The following is an 18,558-nucleotide window of genomic DNA, read 5'->3' as shown; positions in this document are numbered from 1 at the left end:
TCTCTTCATCTAGGTGTTTTTTACCTTATAAACATGTTGGTAAATAAACATTTTGATTGAATTCATGAAGATTTTAATGGTAGGGATTCAATCATGATTATTTCATAAGGGCAAATGTGTCAAATTAATTTATTCCAAATATTTCAGATGTCAGTTTGTTAACCAGTTATTCTAAATCCAATACTAGTTTTCGACTTCAGATTCAGACTTTAGATTCTGATTTCAGATTCATACTTCAACTTCAGATTTAACAAACAGGCCCTAAGACCTTGCCCAAACACCCTAAAAACATGACTTATTATAAAAAGTAAAATTACTATTTATAAACGACTTCTATTCCTATTAGACTTCATGGTTTTTGGCTAAAAATAACAAGTGTCCAATTTGGCCTAACCTTGTTATTCTCCTAACTTTTCTAAGCCCCTTTCATGTTGGGCACAACTTCTACAACTCAAATGATCAAAAGTTATACTCGAATTAAAACTTAATATTTATAGTAAAAACAAAAGTAAATCGGACTTATGACCATCAAATTGATGGAATCTCGTAAATCTGGCGTGGGCAACCCGACATAGGGGGTTGGTTGGCTTAAGTGGGCCCTACCCCGAAATCATATATAATATATATTGAAAAGCTCATCTCGGTTTTCGAGATATGATTGATTTAAGGTTCTGACGGTCCGGATCGTTTTAGCTTCTGATTGGGTCCTCTCTTGGTCCATCTTTACCATGAAAGTATCTTGAATCCGCCCAACATCACTGATGTTCCTACATTTAAACTTGAACATGGGAAAATCTTAATATTAATTAAGTTAATAGTTATTTACATGTATCAATAATGTCCAATAGGGCTCACAAAGCTTAACACATGAAACCCTTCGATCAACAGCTGCCTCCTGTAAAGATCTGTCAAGATCATGTGGTTAGTCTTTGAGGAAAAATATCTCCCTGTAGAGGAAAAACCAAACGGCCACATGCACAATTAGATGTGAATATGTACACAAACCATACATGCAGCACACATATGACTCGAATTCAAACTGTCTAAATATTACAGCCGATTGCAGTGTATGCAGTGTCCAAAAAGAAGAAGAAAAAAAAAAGAAGCATTAACCGCCTGTTTGGCATCGCTTATCTAAAAGAATTTTTTTTGAAAAAACACAGCTCGAATAATTCATTTCACCGAAAAATATACAGCCATTCAGGAGGGTCCTTACAAAAAAGGAGAGGAGCCCTCCTATCGTATAACTCAATCTGCACAAAAAAACCACCCGACAAGGGAAGGAAAACGGAGAAAACAAAAGGACCCCAACTATGTAATCCTAATATTCCCCATGCCAGCTTTATCTAGGAGAAGGGCCCTGCACACCAGTCTTGGAAGGATGGCGCACGAATCATACAACCTATTTGGGCATCCTTCACTCGCCATCCTGGCCAATGCATCTGCAACCGAGTTCCCTTCTCGGTAGATGTGGCTGAATTGAAGCTCAAGGGAATGCCGAAATAGCTGAATTTTCCCCAGCTTGTACCAGATGTTCCAAGAGTTGTGGCAAACAGGATTTTCGACCGAAATAGTAATGGTCTTCGAATCAGATTCCACCATAATTCTGGAAAGACCCAGATTAGAGCAAATAGTGATGTCGTCTAGCATCGCTTGGGCCTCAGCAATAGTGTTTGTAGTATGGTCGTAGTTTCTGCGAAAGGTGAAAATAATGTTGCCTTGGTGATCCCGGCAGACTCCGCGCCCCACCCCCTGCGTTCGGACCTGGGTTACCCCTGGAAGATCCATCAACGTTTAGCTTCACCCAACCCGAGGGGGCGTCGACCAAGTGACCTTGGTGCATTTTCTTGCGGGGAGAGGGTGGGCTTTATTGATCATGAAGGCTTGGAGAGTGATGTTGTGAATCATGGAGTTCCTATCCGGGGCTTGGATGCTTGATCCTAGTTCATACAACCATCGGTTTACCTTGAATATGATCTGATTTGCAGACATTGGGTGGCCCTCAAACCGAGCCTGGTTTCTGCTGAACCAAATCTCCCATACGATGATGCTAGGTGCCAGACCGATGAGATAAGAGATTCTGAATTTCTTACTAGCTTTAGCAGTCCAGCTTTGGATTTGCGGCAGAATAGTCTGATTGGGGAGAATGGCAACTTCAAAAAGGCGGCCGAAATAGCTCCAAATACACGTAGCAATTGCGCTCTGGCAAAAGAGGTGATCCAGAGTCTCCACAGCAGCAGATGCAAAAACAGAGATATCCTGGTGGCCCCTGATCGGTGCACTGAGAGAGAGAGAGAGAGAGAGAGAGAGAGAGAGCTACCAACAACTGAATTGGTGAATGGAGACGGTCATTCGGGCTATGCCAAGCCTGCTGACGATCGTTGGAGTGGTTCCCACCGTCAGGATGATTCGTGGGTTGAAGGACCTGATGCTGGCTTGAAGAAGATTGTGGGATCGAATGGTGATGCTGAGTTAGCGCAGGTGGCCTGATCTGGGGGCTGTTATGATTTTGCATACAACATTCACAGAGTGAAGGTGTAAAGTAACTCCATAATTCTGCACGGCCTGATCCACGGGGACAGCTTCATGGATGACTTTCCAGGCAAAAATACTCAATTTTGGGGGGATGGTTTTGTTCCATATCCATTTGGTCCAAGGGAGAAGAGGAAGGTGCTGCCTGATGCCATTCCAAGCCGATTTGATTGAGAACTTACCTGTCGCAGTTAGGTCCCAAATGAGATGATCCGGCTTATCTGTTAATGCAATTGGAATGGCAGAAATTGTCTGCATCGCTGCTGGGGTAATATATGGCTAAATTTCTGACAAATTCTGAGAAGCTGGATGAGCAAAAAATTCTTTGACAAAAGCTTCCTTGAGATGATTGGGGATAGGCCTGATGGTCGCACCAGCAAGAAGGCCTTTTCCTGACCAGTTCTGAGACCAAAATTTAATCTTCCCTTCCCCTATCAACCATCTCGAATGGTGAAATAACGTATTGCAGGGTTCTGAAAATCTCTTTCCAGGAGAGTGTACTGGCTGAACCATTATTTCCTTACGCTGCAACAATCTTCTGGAAATATTTGGCTGAAAAAAAATTAGCCCATAAAGACTTGCCTTGCAGAAGACACCATCCCATCTTTATTCTGAATGCTTGCGTGGTGTCACCAAAAGTTCGGATGCCTAAGCCTCCTTCCTGAATAGGGGTGCACAAGGACGACCATCTGATCCAGTGCATCTTCTTACCTCGTTTGGAAGAGCCCCAGAAGAAGTTCGCCATCGCTCGATCGATTGATTTCGATACAGATTTGGGAATGGTAATGGCAGCGAGCACATGGATGGGAATTGCGGCCAAAACGTGTTTAATCAACACCATCTTGGCCGCCTGGTTGAGAAGCCTTGCCTTCCAGCCATCGATTCTGCTAGTAATCTTTTGGATGAGTGGTTGTAAGAGAGAGGCAGAACTTCTTCCTTTAGAAAGAGGAACACCAAGATACATAGTAGGGAGCGTTGCCTGCCTGAACCCAGTTAATGTACGAAGCTTCTGATTCTTGAGTCTTGAAGATTTTGTCAGGGTTATGAAGGATGTCTTGGAGGCATTCACCTTTTGGCCAGAAGCATTCTCGTACTGTGTGAGGAATTTGAGAAGAGTTCGCACATTGGATAACCTGCCATTGAGAAATAAAATAGCATCGTCAGTGAAAAAGAGGTGGGTGATTGTTAGGCAATTCCGGGGCAATTTGAAAGGCTGGCAACATCCGGAAGAGAATAGCTTGGACAATCCCCTACTGAAAACTTCTACCGCAAGGATGAAGATGGATGGAGAGAGTGGATCCCCTTGCCTCAAACCCCTTGAAGATTTGAAGAAGCCAAAGCTTCTGCTATTAATAAGGACGGAAAACCAATTATCTTCCCAGCATTGCTGAACTCCCGATATCCATTGCGGTTCAAACCCGAATCTATTGAGAACCTGGGGTGATAAAGCCCCATTCAAGCCGGTCATACGCTTTCTCCATGTCGATTTTGATGATCAAGTTCCCACCGAAAGCCTTGCGGTCAATCTCATAAGCCATCTCTCTAGCAATAGAAATGTTCTCAATTATGGATCTTCCTTGGACAAAAGCACCTTGCTCCTCAGAAATCAATGAATGGAGAATGGTTGCAAGCCTTACCGCCATGGTCTTTGAGAAAATCTTCATTATACAGTTGCACAGACTGATGGGTCTGAAATCAGTGATGAACTCCGGATTTGATTTCTTGGGAACGAGGCAAAGTTGAGTGCTTTGGAATGCCCTTGGAAACCCCCCCCCCCCCCCCCCCCCGGAAGAAGTCCTTGGCTGCTTCATGAAGATCATTCCCTATAATCTCCCAGCAAGATGAGGAAAAAGCTCCTCCAAAACCATTAGGCCCAGGGGCGCTATCGATCGGGATAGATAGAGTGGCCCCCTTGACCTCCTCTATCGTTGGGGGCTTCTTGAGGTCCGCGTTCATTTGGCTAGAAACGAGCCTGGGAATACAGTTGACTATATCCCCAATGTGATCAGAAGAGCCAGAGGAAAAAAGGTCTTTGAAGAAAGAGACCGCTTCCTCACCAATGTCTTCGGTCTTTTCGATCGGCTCCCTTGTGACTCTTTTCATCTTGAAGATTTTCAGCCTTTGGCGTCTGTCCAACACAGATTCATGGAAGAATTGCGTGTTCCTATCTCCTTCTGCTAGCCATTTAATCCTAGATTTTTTTTTCCAAAAAATCTCCTCCTGGAGATAGGCCCTTTTCAGTTTGGCCTGGGCCTGATTGAGCTTGATGGTATCCTCCTCCGATTGCAAGGTGAGCACAGAAAATTATGCCTTGAGAACATCATTCTCCGCCTCTTGGACATTTTTGTTGACATCCCCGAACACTTCTTTATTTCAAGTTTTCAGCACGGCCTTCGACTTCTTCATCTTGAGGAAGAGCTTGAACATTAAACTCATTGGGTAAAACCACTTTTTTAGAACTGAAAAAGCTTATTTGAGAAAAGCGTGTTTGATAAAATATTAAAATGAGAGGTTTTTTTTTTTTTTTTTTTTTTTTAATGAGTAGTTACTATCATTTTAAAATTTGCAACAATTTCATTTCCAACAAGCACTCCATTTTACATCTCCGATGTGGGCCACATCCATTATGGTAGATAATATTGGATGTGGATTGTTAATAATGTAGGTCTCACCTTTGATATTGACCATCCATCATGTGGGTTAAACCTTCAAAATGGGTCATCATGTGGGACCCACCTTAGATGTAGACTATTCATCAGTAGAGGCCGACCGTTGAGGTGAACCATCTATTAATGGGGCCCACCTTGATGTAGGTCACTTATCATGTCAGGCCCACCGTTAATGTTAATTGTTGTTCATGTGGGCCCCTTCAATGTTCACTACCCATCACTTGGAATCCACATTTGATGTGTCCATTGGGTGGGCCTGACTTTCCAATTGGGTTGTCCATCATTTAGGGCTTTCCTTCAATGTGTGTCATTCATCTTTAGGGGTTGGTCCTTGATGTAGACTGTCCATCATGTGCAGCTCACCTTGATGTGGTCATTCATAAGGTGAACCCATATGACATCCACCATGCGGGGGTCACACTTTGATGTATGACATCCATCATAAAGACCCCACTTTCAATGTTCACCGTCCATCGTATGAGGCACACCTACTATGTGGATCATCTAGGCTACTTAGGATGTGACTTGTCTATCATGTAAGACCTTAGATGTGCACTGTCCATTAAGTGGGTGTGGACACTGGATCGCGGAGGGTGGACCGAGCTCATAAGTGTGATTTTTCGTTGTATATGAGAGAGGGGTGTTATTTATGACTAGAGTCGCCATTAGCCAATTGGTTCGATTCCACAGTCGACTAGACCCTGTAGAAATGTTAGGATTGGGAATCCAAAAGTTCTTTGTCCTCAAATGACTCATTGATCTGCGATTGAAGATTTTGCATAAAGGAATACATTTATGAAGAGGGAATGTGTTAGGCACTCGCTCTTACCGTACAGATATATGGTCTCTACTTCATAGGATCATACGAATTATTTAGGGAAACCCTATCCCGTACAGTAAGTGGAGGGCTATTCAAATTAGATTGCCCTAGTCGTTGTGATGGCTAGCTTAAAGGAGGGGAGGTTCCTCTTCTCACTCGGTAAGAATCCCCCAACGACATTGACCGATCTCCTCAATCGAGCTCAGAAGTACTCCAATGTCGAAGAGATTTTTACCTCGTATGGGATATTCAAACTAATTTGAGATGTCACATATATTCTTGTGAATATATTGAAAAATTCAAATACATTCCATTTCCTCCTATTTACTCCCATCCAAACATAACATTTTGATTTCAAAAGCATTTTATTTACTCCCATCAAAACGCAACTCTGTAAGCAATTTACTCCCAATTCATTTACCTCTAAATCAATTTTCCACTTATGTATATTCACAAGCTCCCAATGAAAAAGGGAACTCCTAGGTTTAGTGGTGCTTTTGAATTTTCAGGATGTTTAAAATGTGAAAGGGGGAGAGTTATTTATAGCCTCAAATATAGTTTTTCTGTAATTTTTGGTAAGTCATGGGTCTAAAATGACTTGGAAGGTTGGGATTCAAGATTTCCATGTGGAGCGAACTGGATGGTTAGATTAGCTGGTAAAACGGTGATTTTATGTTGAAGGGAAGGATACCGAGGTCATTCATAGTTCCACATGCTTGCACCTCACACCAGGGAGAACCCCACATGCATTGTGCCTCTCCTATGAAGGTAGGGGGTTTGCTATGTGGCCGGCGGTGCCCAAGCCATGGGTGGCTCCTTGCTTTGGTAGGTGAGCTCCTTTGCACGTGTGCTGACTCTTCTTCCTAGGAGGTGAGATTGTTGGCGTTTGTTTTGGATTTGGTTATTTCTTGTCTTCTGCTAGCTTTGGGGTTGGTTTGCTTGAATGGGTTGATTAGGTGAGTTGACTAGGCAGGTTGACTAGGTGAGTTGACTCCGTGGGTTGATTAGGTTGGACTAGGTTGAGCTTAGCTAAGTTTTGACTAGGTTTGGTTGAGTTAGGGTTTAGGGTTAGCTTTTCAGGGTTTACGTTGATGTGTTTGGTTGGGTTGAGCCAATCCAATCTAATAATCTTTTCGGCTGGGTGGGGTGTCTAAAGTGGGGCTAACTTGAGGTGGGACTGTCCATCATACGGGGCCATACTTTCATGTGGGCCATCTATCATGTGAGGCCCACTCTATCCATTATATGTGCTCACCTTGATGTGGACCATTCATCATATGGGGGTCCCACCTTCAATATGGGTCGTTTATCGTGTGGGCCCACCTTTTATGTCAATCGTCCATCATGTGGACCCAATTACAATGTCCACCCTCCATCATGTGGGTCTCAACTTTGATGTGGACTATCCATCGTGTGGCTCCATGATGCATGGGAGGGCGTGATGAGGTCGATCACCGTCTTCCTCAAGGATAGCTATTTCGAATCCACGGAACTTTGCACAGAGATTCCTTGAATCCATGAGGGATGAAAATAGAAATAAATTTTAATAAATTTAAAATAATTTGATTGATGATAAAAATAAAAATTAAAATTAAAAAGAATTTACAATCCTTTAAATAGTGTACTCAAACCCTAAGATGAATTTTTAGACTCAAACTCGACTCAAACACCCTAAAAATGTGACTCACCGTAAATAGTAAACTTACTATTTAATAGAGAGTCATGATTCCTACTAGACTTCATAGTTTTCAGCCAAAAATAGTAAGTTTCCAATTTGGCCCAACCACGTTGTTCTCCTAATTTTTCTAAGCCCTTTTTACATTGGGCACAACTTCTAAAACTCAAAGGATTAAAAGTTATGATTAAACTAAAACTTACAATTTATAGTAAAAATGAAAATAAAATTGGCTTTTGACCGTTGATATGAGGGTTCTAACGGTCTAGATCACTTCCGCCTCCGATTGGGCCTTCTCTCGGTCCATCTTTTCCATAAAAGTGTCGTGACCCTCTCTACATCACTCACTTAATGTGGATAGTCCATCATGCAAGGCACTTTGATGTGTGTTGTCCATCATGCAAGGCACACTTTGATGTGTGTCATCCATCATGTTGGGCCCACCTTTGATGTGGAATGCCCATTGTGGGCCCATCTTGATATGGACCATTCATTGTGTGGGGCCCCACCTTCAATATGTGTTGTTCATCATGTGGGCCCACCTTTGATGTCAACCGACCATCATGTGGGCCCACCTTCAATGTCCATTATCCATCATGTGGGTCCCACCTTCGATGTGGATTTCTATTAGGTGGGGTCCACTTGATGTGAATCATCGATCCTAGGAGGCCAAACTTTGATTGGGCAATCCATCATGAGGGGCCCACTTTTGTTGTGAACCATGCATAATGTGGGCCCTCTTTATTTTGGGTCATTCATCATGTGGGGCCCCACCTTCAATATTGTCATTCACCATGTATGCACACTTGAGAGAGAGAGGTCGTAGAGAGGAGAAGAAGATAATATGGAAATTATTTAAAAAGTTCATGACCAAACTTGTTCCAAAATTAATTTAAAAATGTCTACTCCTTGGCAAAATAAATCTTAAAATAACAATTAAAGTTCTCTTATCTAAATAATTAGGAAATAAATCTCTTATTTCTAAATTTTGTAGGTGTAAAATTAAACAATTACTTAACAAACTTTTTTTTGAAAGACTTTTTGTCCTTAAAAAAGAAATAAGAAATAAGGTAATAAGCTATCATTAGTAAAGATGCCAAATGGCCTGAACTTACCATCCTAGTTGACTGATTTTGAGGACATGCAATGGATGGTTAGAACTCAAATAGTCAATATTCTATGTTCAACAAACAAATCTCTATTGATATGACTCTGGGGATATCCCCATCTACAGTGGGTCCCACTATTTGGGCTGATTAATTTAAGGCATATGGATGCCAGTGTACAATTTCAATATGCATGCATATGGACAAGAAACTTGTAATGAAGGCCAAGAAAACTACCATTCAATTCCAAAGAAATCCTCTGAAGATATCTTCTTATCATCATCCAATTAAGTCATAAGAAGTACACATTAATATTTTATTTGTCATAAAGCCCAGATTAGCTTAAGCTCACGAGCTGCATCTTTGTTTCCTTTGGCTCCCCACAAAGGACTTGGGAAACAAGCCAAGAAATGCAAAAAAGATCTTAAATGATTTTTATTTTATTTTTTTCTTCTTTACAGTAATTGTAGTGCAGAATAAAGGAAGGTGAGAAGAAAGAAAGAAAGCAAGGAGAGGTTAAAGTAAGAGGTGGGGGAATTGGAGTTCTCTCCATCCAAAATTCAAAAGCAGTTGAAGTTTTCGTTGATTCAGTGGGAAGTGAAACGAAAGCCTAGCAATGGCCGAGGCTGTTCTTTCCTTTTTCGTTCAAAAATTGGGTGAGCAACTAGTCCATGAAGTGGAGCTTCTCTCTGGAGTTTGCGATGACGTTGTGTGGATCAAGGATGAGCTCCAAAGCATGAGAGCCTTATTAAAGGACGCCGATCAAAGAGGGGAGAGGGATAAAGGTGTATTGGCTTGGATTACCCAAGTGAGGCACTTAGTCTTCAATGCCGAAGATGCAGTTGATGAGTTCATGATCCGAACCGAGTCACAACGCCGTCTTCGGAATGGACCGGTGGGATGCCTTGTCTTTCATGCCTGCTTCATCAAGCACTTGATAGTTCAACACCAGTTTGGTACTCAAATTCAAAATATTAGGAAGGAGGTGAAGGAGATTCAAGAAAGAAGCGCTCGGTACAGGTTTCAGGATGCATATCAGGAAGGGAGCAGTTCAAATGCTACAGATTCTGGCAATCGAGATCCTGGAGTTGCTGCTTCTTGGGTCGAAGAAGCAGACATAGTGGGGCTCGAGAATGACGCCATGAAACTGGAGCAATTGTTGCTGGAAAAAGAGGAGACACAACAGCGTACTGTCATTTTGATTGTGGGTATGGGCGGTTCCGGAAAGACGACTCTTGCAAAGAAAATCTACAAAACAGCAAAGACAAGTTTTGATTGCCATGCATGGATTTATGTGTCTCAATCATTCCAAAAGAAGGATATCTTGAAGCGCATGCTTGAAGGATTTTATGAGAGTAGGAAGGAGGCGGCTCCAAATCATGGGGAGACAATGGATGAGACAAACATAGCGAAGATGATCAACGACTACTTGCAAGGAAAAAGGTACGCTCTGTTCCTTGATGATATATGGGATGCTAGTGTTTGGGAAGCTGTCAAATATGCTTTGCCTCGTGAGGGTGGAGGCAAGATCATCTTCACCACTCGCATTGAAAATACAGCCCGTCCTGTCCATGAGAAGTGCTCTATACACAGAGTAGAGCCATTATCTCATGAATTGTCTTGGGAACTCTTCCAAAAAAAGGCATTTATGAAGCAAGACACTCAGGGAACTTGCCCGCCACACTTAGTTGAAGTGGGAAATGCCATGGTCAAAAGATGCAAAGGGTTACCACTCGCCATTGTGGTAATTGGTGGCCTCATGTCAAAGAAGAGCACTGATCTAGCTGAATGGAATGATGTTCTTGAAAATCTTGATTGGGAACTGAAAGATAATGAAGATCTTGCAAGATTAAATCGAGCCCTGTTAACGAGTTACAATTATTTACCTTTTCACCTCAAATACTGTTTCTTGTATTGTGGTCTGTTTCCTGAGGACCATGAGATTAAGAGAAAGAAGCTGATTCGCATGTGGGTGGCCGAGGGCTTTATTGAGGAACATCCACGGAAGACACCTGAAGAAGTTTCAAGTAATTACTTTGCTCAGCTCATTGATCGGAACCTGCTCCAACCTGTCATTCATCATGATACAGGGGAATTGATAGCGTGTCAAGTGCATGACCTCATGCGTGACATTGCTATTCACATGTTTAAGAAGGAAAATTTCGCAGCAATCCTAACAAATCCAAGAAATAATTTAGAAGAAGTGCAGCATCGGTTAGCCATCCAAAACACTGCAATTGATATTCCAGGAAGCATGCCTGAATTGAATACTCGGTCACTTATTGTATTTAACGACAAGGATCAATTTCCCTCTTCCTCTTTCTGTAGAATGTTTTCAAAATTCAAATTATTGAGGGTATTAGATCTGGAAGGCACTAAAATAAAGATTTTGCCGAATGAAGTTGGAGGTTTGATCCACTTACGGTATTTGAGCTTGAGGAGGACACAGATTGAGGAACTCCCTGTTTCATTCCAAAGACTGCACAACCTACAGACGCTGGACGTTAGAGATTCCCATTTGAAAGGTTTACCCACTGGAATAGAGATGCTTACGAAATTGAGGCATCTTAATTTGAAGAAATATTCTGACCATAGAGAAGTCTATAAGATGCCTACGCAAACAGCCAGTTTAAGCAACCTCCAAACACTATCAGGTGCATCAGTCGACGGTGGCTTTTCAAGAGAGTTGGGTTACTTAACGCAACTTAAGAAATTATTTATTGGAGAAGTAAAGGGGGAAGATTGTAGACAACTATGTGATTCCATTAGTCAGTTGAAATGGTTGCGATCTCTCAAAATAGATTCCCTGGGCTTAGATGAAGAAGTCAATTTACAAGAATTGTCACAGCCTCCTCAGTACCTTGAGAAACTTTATTTGGTAGGTGTGATGAAAGAGTTTCCCCAATGGATTGGTTCACACAACTGTCTCCGGAACATACTACTGATGAATAGCCAATTTAAGGAAGATCCACTCATTACCCTTGGACAGTTACCCAATCTGGTGTGGCTGAGTCTTGACAATGCTTATGTGGGGAAGCAGATTTGCTGCACGTCTGGAGGATTTCCTAAGCTCAGATGCATGGGAATCTTAGGTATGAAAGAATTGGAAGAGTGGAGTAGAATAGAGGAGGGTACAATGAAATCTCTACATTATCTCCTTATTGAGAGTTGTCCAAAGCTAAAGATGCTCCCAGATGGCTTTCAGCACCTCGCTGCCATCCAACATCTATGTTTTGGTGGCATGTCAGAAGAATTCATGAAGAGGGTAAGGGGCGGCGGAGATGACCATCTCAAGGTGCGTCACATCGCTGAAATTAGAACACTCCATGAAGTTGGGAAAATTCATGTCAGAATTGCTCTAGATGGGTTGTGCTTTGTGGGCAAAGAGGGACAGCGATGAACAGTTGTACGTCTCCCTCTCTCCCTCTCTTTCTCTCTCACTTGTAACTTGTAAGCAGGGCGCTTGAAATCAACAATCAACAGCTGTAAGTGGATACTTGATCCACCGAGGTGTGTGGATCCCCATACTGTGGGGACTACGGTGATGTATTATCCTTAAATCCCCACAGTCCATCCGTTTTGCAGGTCATTTTAAGGCATATTACCAAAAATGAAGTAGATCTTAGGTGGATCACATCACAGGAAATTGATTGAATTCCCAACATTAAATGCTTCTTGGGCCATCAGAATGTTTATTTACCATACAACTTATTGACAAGGTCACAAAAATCTAGATAAAGGTGACACAAAAAATATCAACTCATTCAAAACTTTTGTGACTCATACCAAGTTTTTAATGGTCAATCACCACTGTTTCCTGTAGTGTGGTCCACTTGGCACTTTGATCTACATAATTTTTAGGATATTTACTTAAAATGGGTTGTAAAAACGGATGGATGGCATGGATGAAGAGGAAAACACAAATATAAGCTTGATCCAAAAGTACTGTGGGGCATATATGTTTCACTTGAACTTTTGAATTCTTAATTTTTTTTGGCTTATACTTAAAAAACAATGAGTTGGCAAAATGGATGAACGGTGTGGATAACATATACATTACGGTGGGCCACACTGCTTCCAAGCGGTGTTGGGGTCACCCCCAATCCACAAAGATCACATTGCTCTGACATTTGGTTTTCTGTTCGGCTGAATGTGGACCACTGCTCTATTTCCTTCTTGATTGCCAAGTTCTACCAGGCAGATCGGAGGACTTAGAGATTGTCGGGACCCATTCATGATCTAGTGCATTAGGTTAAAAGACGTTTTCCATTTTATTTTATTTTTTTGGGGTCCCCGTTGAGAAATGGACCCAACTTCGATGGATTAAAAGACGCTTTTTAAAAATAAATAAAATTTAATTTTAATTTTAATTTTTAAACATAATAAAGTTCTTTTTGTCCCCAGCTGAGTTGTATATGGTTTTATGTTCAATGGATAAGGAGGTGGTTGATTTCATTGTACCCTTGGAGCGGCTTCATGGCTACCACCTTTCGCAAGGTTAGCAGGATGCAACGGCGTGGAGGAAGGAAAAGTCCAGTCAATTTTCTGTCCCATCTTTTTATGGGTTGCTATTTCAGTTATCATCAGAGAGAGCTTGCGTCATACTACTTTCATGTGACGTTATGCTGCTGCTCCTAAGGTATTGGCTTTCACTTGGCAAGTGAGTAGGAATAGGTGCTCAGAGACTGAGGGCTTGTTCCTAGCATGGCATGACAGTGAGATTTGGAAAGAAAATAATTAAAAAAAAAAAAAAGAAAAAAAAAAAAAAGTAGGGTGTTGTGATGGTTGGCTTTGTTCGCCAGTGTTTTTAGAATAATAAGTACAGCGGTTTTTGTATTATTTTCTGGTGCCAAGTGATGTATTTTGGGATGGACTTCTAGTTAATTTAGAAGCTCTCGACAAGTGCATCTTTCTTTCTTGATTTGGGCTGACATCATTGTTTATATATATGTGTGTCTGTGTGTGGTGTTTTTCTAATAAAACTCCAGTACTTGTCAAAAGAAAATGTTCCAATAAGTTTCTTATGCAGTTGTCTAAGGTATATAATCTTTTATGAATATCATGCTGAAAGGATCACATATTGCAAGGTTAAACAGGCTAGAATTGTATGGGATCTATGGATACTTTTTTTTTTTTTTTTTTAGACACATGGACCTCAAATCAGGCCATATTCAATGTTGTTATCATTACAAACTAGGACATCCACCAAATATGCACATCAGGTGGTGTATCCATGGGGCCTTATAGGTTAGATCTAATTTCATCTAAATGCATAACATGTGGACTACAACATGTGCAGATTTAGAATGGACAGTTTACCGTACACCTAGCTCCATGGGCCACAAGACATGATCATCATCAGGTCACTTGAAGTCAAGAACATAGAGATCAACACCTGGACAATGATCGTGTGGACCCTACATTTGCTGGGAAGGTGACACATGGGCGCAGCTTAGAACGGGATAATAATTTTCCTCCCTTATCTCAATTGTCTGGTTCCGGAATACAGATCAAATGGCTAGGAATAGGATTGTTTAATCAAGGAGAGTGCTGAGAAATACCCCATTCATGGTGGGGAATGTGGGGTGCGTCATATCAATGGTCTGGAACACCAACTGATGGGCCTAACTTGCAAACACTATAAAGGAATTATCCTTTTTTCTTTTCTTTTTCCACCTTATTCTTAATCTTCATTTTTCATTTATTACTTTCTACCACAATTGAATTTTATACGGTCTCATGTTCAAAGAGATTTGTGATACAGCCTGCCTAAGGCTCGAAATCTTTTATGATTCTCATTGCAGGCTAGACACCATTTCAAATGAGAGCAGAATATGTGGACCCCACCATGTGAATAACTGAATATTAGAATGAGCGGTGTGTTGGGCGCCTTGCTGCACGGGATGTGGTTGACCCCAACGCCGGCCAACACCAGCCAGTTAGCCGGTTTCAAAGCTCTATGTGTCCCACCATGATGTATGTGTTTTATCCATACCGTCCATCCATATTTCGAGCTCATTTTAGAGCTTGAGACTAAAAATGAAGCAGATCCAAATCTAAGATGGACCACACCATAGGAAACAGTGGGGATTGAGCACTTACTGTTGAAAACATTTTAGGGGCCACAGAAGTTTTGGATCAAGCTGATAATTTCTGTTTTCCCTTTATCCTGGTCTATGTGACATTATCAACAGGTTGGATGCCAAATAAACATTATGGTGGGTGCTAGGAGGTTTTTAATGGTGGGCCTTCAATCAACACCGTTTTCCTATGGTGTGGTCCACCTGAGATTTGGATCTGCCACTTTTTTTGGTTTCATGCCCTAAATTTAGCTGGAAAAATGGATGGACGGCGTGGATAAAACACATACATCATGGTGGGACAAACAGAGCTTTGACACCAGTTGGCTGTGTCGGGGTCACCAGCCAAATTGCGTTCAGCTGTACGAGAGATGGTTCTTTGGGTCTTCAGATCCTTCATGGAAGGATTTGAAGGGTTTTCTCATCCCCAAGTTTAGAAATCCATGTTTTAATTTCCACTAATCATTTAATCATAGAAAATGCTTTGATTAGTTCTATAAGGTTAGTATATAAGGACATGTTTCTTTTCCTTCATTGAGTGCGTAGGAAACCATTGGATGCTTACCAACAGATTGTTTTAAATTAATGCACACATGAACCCTAGTTGAATGGATTGGCCTGGTTATTAGGCCAAATCATCTACGAGCAGAGCATCCCATTGACCTGTGGGCCGCAGAGATGAATCGAGCCATTACCCAATTCATCTAATTGGATATGCGGATCGCTATCCATCAGACCATTGAGTTGGCCTGACCCTTAGTCTGGCAGCAGTTGGGCCCTTTTTGTTGATCTGATGGTCCTTTGCAAGAATTTGGAATGTGGTCAGCATTAGTACGAATGGTTAAAGAGAAAGGGGTTTTAGATAAAATATGACGCCTGGAGATTCCCAAATACAAAGAGAGAACGTGGGGCGGCTGAGGAGAAGGAAACGGAAAATGGGAATTGGTTAGCTTTGCTGGAGTGTCTGCCAGGGGCTTCTCCCCGTGCAGCACCCCAATTGATTGTGACCTCTTTATTTCAGACCCTCTTTTGTTTCTTGGTCAGCCTCTTCCCCTGTGCGATGTCTCGTCTCTGTGGTCTCGCTGTTCTGTGGCGGTCCAGGGTCCGGACCCTGGATTTTTCACTTTTCCTCTGTTTGTTTTCCCTGTTGCTAGTTTCTTTATATGATAGATGAGGCCCGACCTTTTTGTGGTGCCCATCTGAATCTGTGAATTGTACAGGCTCTTATTTTCAATTTTAGGGGCTTGACCCCACCTTTTAAAAAAAGAAAAGAATAAATAAATAAATAACAGACAGTTGCTTAACCAGGAATGTAGGGCATATTATGACGCACCATATCCTGAGATGAGCATTGTCGAGACAAGGACATCGAGATGGATGCGTGCGAAATCTGTAAGAATGAAGAACAAAAGCAGCATATGAGTGGGACTCGGTTAATTATGATGGAAAGCTAACCGAAATGGTTCAACCATGTGGTGTGGATACCAGAGATGGCCTGTAAGAAGGGAACTTTGATTATGATTGAAGGGGGCTTGAAAAGAGGATGATGGAAAGGCTTAAGGGTAGGAAGGCTGGTTAAGGCCTGTGATGAAGTTAATGAATGGAGATAATGATGATGGCGGACAGCCTATTTGAACCGTGATATCTTCAATCAAATTTCAGCACTGATGCAGCCTGCATTATAAGCCCAGCTTACAATTTATCTGAACTCTGTGCTATGGTTAGAGCTGGGCACAGGACAACTTGACTCGGCAAACTCGACTTGTCTGACTCATTCACACCCGACTCGATCTGTACCGAGTAGCCTTCGTTCATTCCGAATTCAAACCGAGTCGAGTTCGGGTTAAATTTGATCCAAAACTCAACTTGTGTGTGCGTGTAAACCCAGATTTAACGTTTCATGGAGAGGCTGCAATTCTGGCAATTGCACCTAAGTTTTGAGTTGTGATTTCAGCCCGAGGATACCCACTGCACCCAACCCGACTCGGTACTTGTGACCGGGTCGGACTCGGTCTGGATTAGTCTAGGCTAGGCCCGGACTTGGATTAGGTGAGGCATGCTGGACTTGGTACCAAGTCGGGTCGAGTTCGGGTCAGGTCTATTTCAAAACCAGATCGAGTCTCAACCCGACGTTGGTCCGACTCGAGTTGATGCCCAGCTCTACCTATGGTTGATCGACATCACTGCCAACAGGATGGATGGTCCTGATAACCCAAAATGAAGCCACGTGGGCCCCATTCAACAAGACATGCTGGATCAGTGTGAGTTACCACCCACAAATGGTGCAGTCAAATAGCTTAATCTCACCAGTGATTGTTTAACCTATGATGTTGTGCAAGCCTTAAACCTTCAAATAGAATAAATAACTCATGTTTTTTTTTTTGATTAAACATCTACGATGAGAAGATTACCTCAGGATAATCAAACAGCTTTTCTCTTTTTACATACCAAAAGCCCATGGATCGCCCAACATTCATTTTACAAGGCAACAGCAAGAGGACGGCCAGCCCGGCTAATTTTCAATTCCAGCTGGCCAGACTCAACCGAGCACCGATTGGTGATGCTGGGGAAACACAAACTTCAGTGAGGCCTTGAAGTGGGGCCCACCTTGATGTATGTGTTGTATATCCATGCCATTCATCTGTTTTGCAACATCATTTTAGGGCATGGGCCCAAAAATGCAGCAGTGGTGATCCGTCACCACTGTTACCTATGGTGTGGTCCACCTGTGATTTGGATCTGCTTCATTTTTGGGCCCATGCCCTAAAATGAGCTGGAAAAATAGGTGGACGGTGTGCGTATACAACAAATTCATGTATACCTAGCTAATTTGAAACATAAGCCAAAACATGTCTTTTTCTTTTGTGTTTCTTCCTTCTTCTTTGTGTTAATCCCTAAGTTGTTTTATAATAAAATCAAGTGAGGTCTGGATCCTTACTCTTGCTCGGGTGGTAGATTCTCAAGAGTTTGAACACCTGGTCAAGGGTTCAAGTATCCATAGGTGGTGAAATCCCACTACGGCATGAGTGTGTGGGGGTGTGTCTGCGTGTGTAAAAAAAATAAATAAAATAAATAAATAAAATCAAGTGAGGTCTTGGTATGTAGGCCAGCTTACCAACTAAAATATAGTATTATGCAATGCTCAGATCGTGGAGCAAGTACGACTCATGGTTCATTGGTCTAAACAGTTGAGAAAGACAATGCAACAACAGATCACAATAACCAAGAAAAGGGAAAATATCATACAGGCATGGATCTTCCAAACTGCAGTATGCATGAAAACCATGCAATAACATGATCTCAACTAGACAATCGAACAAATCGAAAACTCCTAATCGTTCAATTGGTGACCTGAAGACAGAAACAAAATGGACCAAGGCCCACTAATAGTTCACAGGTAACATGGAAATCATAATTTTATTTGATGGTTGTGGTCATCTAACAGTTATGACTGGATAGGAAATGGTGAGGGAGCATATTCTTTCCATCACTGCCCTGGGCTCGGTCTCTTCTTTTTGTGACTTTTTTTGTGTGGATTATATGACAGGTGAGGCCCTGTTCTTTTTGTGGCACCCACCCGAATGATTGTTCATTGAGTTTTTTAATTCAACAAAGTTACAGGTGGTGTACTCACACCATTCTGGAAAAAAAACAGAGAAAAAGAACAAGAAGAAGA

The 18,558-nt window shown here is 41.9% G+C and overlaps 2 protein-coding genes across 2 annotated transcripts; both read left to right on the top strand.

Moving 5' to 3' along the window:
* The first annotated feature begins 9,418 nt into the window (after positions 1 to 9,418).
* Positions 9,419 to 11,820, top strand: LOC131257640 (disease resistance protein RPM1-like). Its single transcript, XM_058258419.1, has 2 exons — positions 9,419 to 11,684; positions 11,792 to 11,820. The coding sequence occupies exons 1-2, from the start codon at positions 9,419 to 9,421 to the stop codon at positions 11,818 to 11,820; spliced, it is 2,295 nt and encodes a 764-aa protein (XP_058114402.1).
* Positions 11,821 to 11,828: 8 nt separating this feature from the next.
* On the top strand, positions 11,829 to 13,539 carry LOC131257848 (probable disease resistance protein RF9). The gene is made up of 2 exons (XM_058258762.1): positions 11,829 to 12,097; positions 13,242 to 13,539. Exons 1-2 carry the CDS (start codon positions 11,882 to 11,884, stop codon positions 13,302 to 13,304), a joined length of 279 nt encoding a protein of 92 aa, XP_058114745.1. The 5' UTR covers positions 11,829 to 11,881; the 3' UTR covers positions 13,305 to 13,539.
* Positions 13,540 to 18,558: the final 5,019 nt, after the last annotated feature.

This window comes from Magnolia sinica, chromosome 10 (assembly GCF_029962835.1).
Source record: "Magnolia sinica isolate HGM2019 chromosome 10, MsV1, whole genome shotgun sequence".
Lineage (NCBI taxonomy): Eukaryota > Viridiplantae > Streptophyta > Magnoliopsida > Magnoliales > Magnoliaceae > Magnolia > Magnolia sinica.
This window is presented reverse-complemented; position numbering and strand designations above follow the sequence as displayed.